At 42.8% G+C, this 9237-nt stretch overlaps 1 protein-coding gene across 1 annotated transcript; it reads right to left on the reverse strand.

The window, feature by feature from the left end:
• Positions 1–3065: 3065 nt before the first annotated feature.
• On the reverse strand, positions 3066–8376 carry SARC_01238 (hypothetical protein). The gene is made up of 7 exons (XM_014305036.1): positions 8097–8376; positions 7351–7478; positions 6617–6760; positions 5727–6032; positions 5193–5348; positions 4417–4960; positions 3066–4058 (listed from the first exon to the last, which is right to left on the reverse strand). Exons 1-7 carry the CDS (start codon positions 8326–8328, stop codon positions 3250–3252), a joined length of 2319 nt encoding a protein of 772 aa, XP_014160511.1. The 5' UTR covers positions 8329–8376; the 3' UTR covers positions 3066–3249.
• Positions 8377–9237: the final 861 nt, after the last annotated feature.

The raw sequence follows: 9237 nt of genomic DNA on the forward strand, positions 1-9237 counted from the left end.
ACCAGTGCCGGAAACTCAGAGTTTGATAATATCCGTACATGGGTGCTACACTCAGCATTTAGAACCACACGTATTCATTTGACAAAAAGATCATGATATACGCTCATAAAAACTATGCACACACGCGTGTTGTACAATATAGACATGTATTCGACTCAAGTACTCATCAATCTGCAAAGCACATATTGTAATTATGGGTATACAAGAAAGGGAATCGATTACAGACACTCAACTGTATCTTACATTCTTACATGATGTCGGCATCAAAATACTTGTCTCCGGAACGTGTCTCTGATTATAAGCCGTTTCCAGGTAATTGTCTATATCCAGGTTGATACCAAACTGTGCATTGATCAAGACTATCTTGTTGGGTTATCGAAGAGTTGCTAGATGGACTCTTTAACTATACAGAAAACTGTATATTTTTGTGGTTTGTCATGCGTCTATATATCCGGTGGATCAGGAACTTAAACAACGCAGAAACCTTCACTTTAACTGAGCTGATTGTTTATTTCTAAGACACACGCTGCCATTGTACTTAGTTGAGTTGTGTATTAATGTACTAGGATTTTCTGTCCATACGGCGTGTAGAAGCATGATGACTATCATTTGTATAGAAACCCAACATATTCATTAGCGTTCTCCCCTCGTGCATACTTTTGAGATCTTGTATTTCGTCTATATATCCGGAGGTTCAAGAACTTGAAAACCTCAGAAACCTTTACTCTAAATGAACTAATTTCATATTTCTAAGACACACGCCGCTTGTACGCAGTTGAGGTGTGTGGTATCATTTGAGGGTTTCTATCCTAACGGGCACGTATAAGTATGATAAAAATTCATTTGTGTAGAAAATGTAGTCTTCAATATATTCAAGAGCGTTCTACCCTCGTTCATACTGTGGATACCTTTTACCCTCATTGTGTTTTGGAAGCTTGACCTATATATAGTTTCACTTTTATTTTTGCTTGTGCACGTAGAGTTTCTCTTAAACACTCCCGAGTTTATTGTATTTTGTCCCTCAGAGTGTTAACTGAAGTATGGCCTGGTTTAGCTGTAGTAGCATTTTCACGCTGCAGTGTTTGTAAGAATTTTTTTGCGCGTGCCATTATTATTCTGGCCTCGTTCCATATACATTGGCGCCCAATTTGTGCCTGTCTGAGTGTTAGTACTGCGCCTACTATTGGTGTTCCAACTTCATACCCTTTCCCCTGTGGAAAGATTTTTTGGCGTACAGCTGATAGCTAAGTGTACGTTTTGAAGAAAAACTAATACTGTTAGTCTCTGTTTCATTTTTCTATTTTTACAGTCAACTACAAGACAAATTGCGATCGCTTAAAAAATAGTCATACTGTGCTGTCTCGCACGTCGTCCAATAGCACGATTCTCGTACAACAACTTCACGTGTAGGTCTCCAAGCTTGTGGCATTGGCATTGATTAATTACGGAATCGACCTACATCGCATTCAAAAGGTACTAATAAAAGCTAAGAAGTTACCTTTTGCAAATGGTCAATTGATTATTAGCATTGGATTGTACCCCAACGCTTACGAAGAGTCATCACATTATCCTACTGGATGTTATATGAGCACGAGGTTCTGCAACTGTCGGAATTTAGCGTTCGACCTTCTAATTGCGATATTCGAATTTAATTAGTAGTCTATCTGTCATGTAAACAGAAATATATTGACTACGTGTATGGGGGTCACGATGATCACGATCTAGCAGGTTGAATGTCTAACTCAGATTGATAGGCAAACCAGCGTATAATGTTTTGCACTGGAAATAAGATATATACCTCTATGATGAGAGGCACGATAATTCCAATCACCAGGTCGATCGCTGAATTATGTAGTGGGCAAATTAATTAGTTGTTGTCACTTACACTTGATGCTGATATTTGGGTACTCACTAGTGTACAAGCAAAACCAAATGTTGCGCACTCGAAAGGCCACCTTGAAATATTCGATTCTTTGCTTTTGATTTTGAAACGACTACTTTTACCTTACTAGATATATATATTAATTCACATTTACCTTTTCCAATTTATACATACTACGCCTATATTGAAGAAGTTGAGTCTTCTCGGCAGCTTTTCATTGATCGAGACTGATGGCCACTATCGTGAATGACCGCGTAAGTATCAAAGCAGTTTAATCAGCACATCAACGAGGACGTCTCGTCCCATACGACCACAGGGATCCAATTTTAATCCACCGTATATAATCCAATTGTACACCTACTACTTATCACGTTATCTAACAATTTTATGGTCCAGAAGAATATATGTAGATTTGATGTTGAAGAGAGAATTGATTATGAAGGGTTTACATTCGATGTTTGCCAAAAGTAGTCGTACGTCAGTGCTTAAGTACCGTCAGTCTAGCATGTTGCCCTTGAAATGGTCTATTCTGTCTTTTCGATGCGTAGCAGCTGATATTGACCAAGATAAAGGTATCCGTGGTACTATTAAACTTGTGTCGTTGACCAATTCTAAATCTGGTGATCCCTATTTAAAAATTGCCCATTTCGAGTTGGATATATATATAGCTAGGCGCTATAATGGAGGAGTTTTTCGTATTCACTGAATCTTGTAGCTCATTCAGGGGAATATGGTATATCAACAACTGTGTGGCGAGCGTTATATAAGATAAATAGCGAATATCTGGCCATCAGAGTACTACGGTGTGGCATCAGTTTCCAGTCGTAACACCTCGGTGTGCATGTGTGATACCACGACTTGCTGATGGAGGTTGCGAAAATGCGATCTAATGAATTCGGTATTCATTCCCACTTCGAATATGACTTCACATGTGAAGCGCGCTCTGTGTATAGTAGAAATAAAAGTGCAATATATGGAATAGGATTCTGATAGCCGCGAAATACGTTATCCACTAGCTGTAACTCAACTTTAATACATAGTACATTTTTTTACCTAAACAATAAGAATATATATCTCTACCGAGTATCCTTTGAAGCTACGTGGCTTCGACACTTTGCATTGCCGGCACGCGGCACATCAATAAACAAAATAATAGACGATAAGATTCCAACTCTCACAAGATTACGCATTAGAATGGCTTTATTGGAGGAAGAAGCGAACACTAATTTGTACACCGTGAGCTAGGAGTTTATTGTATATTTGGTTCAGTATGAAGTCATCTCGTTATCATTCGGAGCGCTCAGTTTCAATCTCATTGCGGTAGCACTGTGGGTCCCAGCATCACCTGCTTCCTCGATGGCGGGGCATCACTGAGCCCGCAGCCATTTATGTGAACGAGAGAAGGCTTCCAGGAATTCAGTATCGTCTGATCGAGTGGATTTGATATGACCCAACGGCATCAGCACACTCACAAACTTGTCCACCAGCGGGTACTGGTCATTTAGCAGCAGGGAACCAGTACCAGTGTCTCGACCAATCACAAGCGCGTTCCATGGATTCACCGTCTGCACTCGCATATCGAAGTCCGTTTGCGCCTCACAGACAATCTGCAAACCTGGGCATGCTTTCTCCAATTCCTTCGCAAAGTTCTTTCCTTCATCGTCTCCCGAGGTCATGGACACTCGCACCTGTTCGCGTGCATTAGTCATGTAGAAAGGTAGAATGTAGGGTAACGCCTGCGTGCACGTATCCACGTCTGAGGTGGGTATGCGTATTTCAGTCATCTGTCCGTTTATTGGTGGTCTCTGCAGACCCCACAGCGCGGTACGGGCGCCATAGCCCTTGTGTGGCCCACTTTGTGTTGCATCGTATATATAGTCACTCAGCATGGCCAGGTACCCGTGCACATGCGTCTGTGAGTCTGTATCGACTTTATTCTTTACACAAGACCATAGCGATCGCACTGCTTTGCACGCCTCAAACTCCTTCGCCTTAGCGGCCTCGTTGAGCAGGTGTAGATGGGTGTAAGTGGTCATATATCCCGGTGTGGAGGAGGGCACTATTACAGGGAATTTGGTGTATGTTGACAGTACTGATCTCGGCGGGAACTCACCAAACACTTCAGCCTCTTGCGGGCGGGCCTGGCACGAGAGCGCGGGTGACTTCTCAGTATCACCTATATTACGAAATCGAAGTAGGCAAATGTTAGAAGTCTATAGACAGTCCTGGAGTTGCGAATCAACAAATATTTCAATCCGTTGGTATATATTGTCACGTATGCTGGCTAGCGATGCGCCGGAATTCACTGGTCATATTATACAAAGGCACATGTGAAACAAATCGAACTTAAACATAATACGAAGCTATTCAAGCTTATGCGTTTATCCACAACGGATTTGTCGAAGCACGGTACAGTACGTATCTCTTTATATGTTGTATCGTGACTTATGCCGATATCACGGACAAAATACATAATGGTGGACGTACCAATTATACAGACCGGGTACACAGAGTTGCGACAAAGCAGAACATACCTATTGAATACACGACTTGAGCAGTTTTCTCGAACAACCTCATGGCTAGAGGCCACCCCTTCTCTCGCTCAATGCTGTCTGGCGCGTTGACACTCAGTGTAATGGGTTGCTCAGTCACTAACCAGCGACAAAGATCATTTACAAACGCCTCCGAGGACAGAGTCTCCACATCTGCTGTCGTCGTTACATCCACAAAACATCTGCGCCAGTGTTCATCGATTCCGTATGGCAACGACTGGGTACTGACGTGCGCATTGCTTTCCGTAGTTTTGGGTGTGTATGCGGAGATCCTGTATGCAACAGGCGCCTTCTCTGAGTGCTGAGTGTGAGTTTCAGGTACTTCTTTTCCGAATGTCTCCGCCCAGCCTTTTAATTGCGCACTGAAGCCCTCCACCCGCAGACTATCACTGGCTTGATCCACCACTTGCAAATTTTCGCGGGAGAATATGTCTTCAAGAACTCCATCGGTGCAGTTTGGTGTGACCAGATGACGTAGAGCGGTACACTGGCCACTGTTCTCTATCGCGGCTGACATAATCACAGCCTGTTTATATTGGAGATAACAACAAAACAATTTTCGATAAAAAATACACAGGATAGTACTTGCGAGTATTAGGTGAAGTCCATGAAAATTCTATCCACTAGGTAGCAAAGCACCAATATGAATATATGCTCTGCTCGAAGGATTGTAGTACATATGTGATCAGTACATAACTTACAACGCACAAGTACAACGTAAGATCAGAAATGTATACGCTCATGTCAAGTATACACACCTCATTGACAGGGCCCGTTAGGTGTGTGGCTACCATCGTATTCGGGCCTCCGGTGGAGGAGAAAGTATTCGGGAGGATATCTTTGATCGCCTTCGCTACTGGACGAGCGCCTGTGAAGTAAAGTGGGCTGCCGTTGCATTCGCTCATAATACGGCGCTGTAAGAGGGTAAATCGTAGGAGGCAAATGTGCAATATTAAAATTAGGGCGCACTTGGGTGAATTCGACCACATTAATCCTTCAGTGAGTGCAACAATTCAGACGCTACACACACTGAATAGGAGTACAATGCTATGCAGGGACCTGTACTCCCGCTAAGCACTATACCAAATACACCACTCTCGCGAATTATCCACCACTTGAGTGGGCATGTATGTAAAATCCAACACCTGGCGACGTGTACAAGCTCATACTCAGTCATGCACACTGTTGCAGGACGATGGTCATCGACGGCAAAAGAGAGCAGCGGCTATAAATAGGCCCGCTAGCACACAGCGACGACCCACCCCAACCAAAAAGATTCCGAGAATACTCACCTGTTGCTCAATATCACATGAGACGTATGTCACCATGCCTGCGTCCAGCCCGTGTTTCTGCATATACTCCTGTAGCATCATGAACCATCTAAAGGTATGCTGTACGGTGTTTGACCGCGACAGCACTACCACGGGGATGCCCAACTCCAGATTGCGCAGAGTTTTCCGGCAAAGATCCAGAAAGTTCGTGAAATTGGACACACAGCCTACGAGTGCAGGGCTGCGATCAATGTGCAGCATGCCTTTCGTCTCGTCTTCGAAGAGCTTATCATTCAACCGCCGCTCGACGGTGTTTGCCATGTGCGACTGACGCCCCATGGGCACAAATAAAGATGTGATAATCATAGATGAGTATCGAGTGTGACTGTGTGAGTATGAGGTGAACGATGCAGTACCACAGTGCACAGATCATTGCGCGTTGATTTTAATCACACGGTTGACATTCAGGGTGCTCCCAGAGTGATATCATATTGGGATCTTAATTCTCTGATGCCTCGGAATAGCAAACTGCAGTGAAAATACTGAGACAAGTACGTGATGAAGTCTGTACCTTCAATATACAAACAAGTCACCTTTGAAGCCGCTTGTTGTTATCTTCATCATATGAAGACTATTGGGTTGGCGGCAATGTACTAATATGATATGATGAGACGACATAGAAGCTGGCGAGCGTGTATAAAGCTTATCAAGTTACAATTATAGACTAAAACCGCACAGACTCGCAGAGTGATGCTGTTCTTCATCACCTAGTCAAAAAGGCGCAAATTCGCAAAGATAGGCGACATTATCAACAACTTTGCAGTCCTTCCGCTCGTAGAATCATGTTCACAATATGACTCCTTCAATGTACACCGCACTTCACAAAGCAAACAGAACATGTGTACACATACCTCTTCAATCTCAGTAACCCCATCCTGCTTGCCAAAATCTTTCGCCTGGTTTCCAATTAGCATAGCCGCGCTCTCGTTGAAAAGGATTTCGCTTTCGATACTCCTCACGACCTTCCGCAAATCCTTGTCAGGGGCTTGGTAAGTCTGGACGTAGTGCATACGTTTATAGTTGAGAGATCTTAAAACTACTGAAGAAACTGCAGACCTAGACAGTCACCAATCAATATATTTGCGGCTTCGGGTTGAACATGCATATGACTCAAGAATGCTGGGTATGATTATTGGCACTCATCGTAATCTAACAGCATACTAGACTACACGGAAGCATCTTTGGGAGCACTGTATTGAATCTGGTCATCACCGTTCTTAACCATTACAGACTGGTGCACCTAGAATGGTTTAGATGTGGTCATCTCCCCGGGGTTTTCATCGATCGCCATAATCCGTTGATGACACGAAAACGTTCGTGTTTTCTCTCCAAGCCAGTGACTGCTGATATAAGCAAATTCATCTCACACAACTCAAGTGACGGATCTAAATTCTATCTAAACAAACAGCGAATGATCCTATCTACAGGTAGTGCTTTCGGTCAGTAGCAATTGTCAGCTCTTCAGTTCAATATCGCTTAGATCCGCGATTACAAGCGGTGCCGATACTAAGATCAATCGGTAACCGTCAACTGACTTCAGAAAGACGTGCTGAATATACACACGCAGAATAACAGACGGTTGTACCTGTATGTGCTGGATTACTCTGTCCACAACTTTGGGACTGCTGAGAATCTGCAAGCCATTCTCCTTTTGGAATGCATCCGTCGTAGTGATCGACTTGGCATCCTTGTCGCCGCTGGCCAAACTGTGACCTATTGCAAAGGAGGTGAATGTTTAACCACTAAGCATGCTCGCTTATAAGACACACTCGTCGATATATCCACTTTAGGCATATTCTTAGTCATCAAAAATCGGTACTTATAAAGATCTCTCCGTCAGATGCGACTCAAGATATTATCTACGGCAATCCGCTGTACAATAAACATTCATCAACTGGAGAGTTTGAATCTATCGAAGAAGCCCCACTCAAGCGCTTACCCACACATTAAACGTGCTTATATTTGAAAAAATTGGAATGCCAATATGTTGTGGGAAGACTCACGAGAATTTCAAAAAACTGATAGCGCCCACAACTATCTTGGCTTTAGAGTTCTGGTCACACCGTTGAATTATTGAGCTGCATATAAACTGAAAAATTATGTGCATACACACGTGCTCCAAGCCCATCGACCATCACAGCTATATAACTATTATGATACACGTCCAAGATTTGTTGTGCCTGAGATCACGATCTATGCAAGGAACAACCACGATCAGACAATCATACGTTTAAAATTGCCTATATGAAGTGTGGCAAGAAAGAGATACTTCAACCAACCTTGACCCATGTTTAAAGATCGAAACAATTTTCAAATACTAGCTAGACATACCCTGCAGGTGAGTCACTATAGGCTTGTCGTACCACAGTTTGGGATCGAAACTATCCAGATACTTCAGTGCATCCTTTCGGAGCTTGTCAGTATCGACAGGAGGTAGATCACCGAAACAAGCAACATACTGTCTGGAGGCAAAATTGTATTGTCTCTTCCTGACAGTATTCAGTACTGCAGAAGCCGAACGAAAACGCAAAAGCGTGTTCCGACTCAAAATTGGCATGCTCATTGTACCGCAAGTGCAAATGTGCAGAATGCGCAGTATGATGCACAGTTGTTACCCAAATGTGCCGTAGCAGTCGTAGAGTATGTAGTATGTGTCGGTGGCTTTTCTGAAGCTGTCAAGTTGAGAATTTAACGCACTACACAATGTTCTATTGGACCACAGCGGTTGTTTGTTTTTGTCCTTCTGTATGCATTTTGAAGTTTTGACACACAGGGTTCCTTGGGTTTAGAGTTCCTTGTTCAATTTTCAACTTGTGAAATCGTTTGCTGCGAGGCTGTTTAATATGTAGTGCGGCCGCACATAGTGGATAGACGCGCTGTCATCACCACACCCACATAAGCTCGGTCACACTTTCCGCGAATGCCGCTACATACCCTTGTGGTTCGCGGGAAGCTATCAATTCTATTGAGTTAAAAATAGAGTATTAATGTGTACAGGCTATTTGCTTTGTAGGCGGTGTGGGTGTTACTTCTGAGTATAACTTCTTAGAGTGAATGTGAGCGAACACAACGTGTTATCGTGTCAAACTACTTATTCAGATAAAGGTATTGATTAAAGACTATCTGAAAATATTTTAGGCATGCAATCGTTATCCACTATTGCTTGGACCTATACTGAAATATATTTAGAATAGAAACAGCCGCAGCATTCAATGTCAATTTTCAATAGTAGGCTATGAATTCAACTATAATACAGTAACTCCGTAAACAGCCAAAATAAATAAATACATTATACGATCTGGATTCAAATACATCTAGAACAGAAAATGGTAGATGTAATGTATATGCACGAACACCAACAAACATATACACACATACACACACACACACACACACACACACACACACATATACACACACATACAAATACCCACCCACCCACCCACACAAACATATACACATACATACATAC

This window comes from Sphaeroforma arctica, assembly GCF_001186125.1.
Source record: "Sphaeroforma arctica JP610 unplaced genomic scaffold supercont1.48, whole genome shotgun sequence".
In the NCBI taxonomy this organism is placed as follows: Eukaryota; class Ichthyosporea; order Ichthyophonida; genus Sphaeroforma; species Sphaeroforma arctica.

What these genes read in the sequence shown, in the direction of transcription:
- SARC_01238 (XM_014305036.1), bottom strand. Translation starts at nt 8,328, where the DNA reads ATGAGCATGCCAATTTTGAGTCGGAACACGCTTTTGCGTTTTCGTTCG. An exon ending in TATAGTGACTCACCTGCAGG is followed by an intron (nt 7,479 to 8,096) that starts GTATGTCTAGCT and finishes CCTTTGCAATAG; the next exon opens with GTCACAGTTTGGCCAGCGGC. An exon ending in TAACGGGCCCTGTCAATGAG is followed by an intron (nt 4,961 to 5,192) that starts GTGTGTATACTT and finishes CAATATAAACAG; the next exon opens with GCTGTGATTATGTCAGCCGC.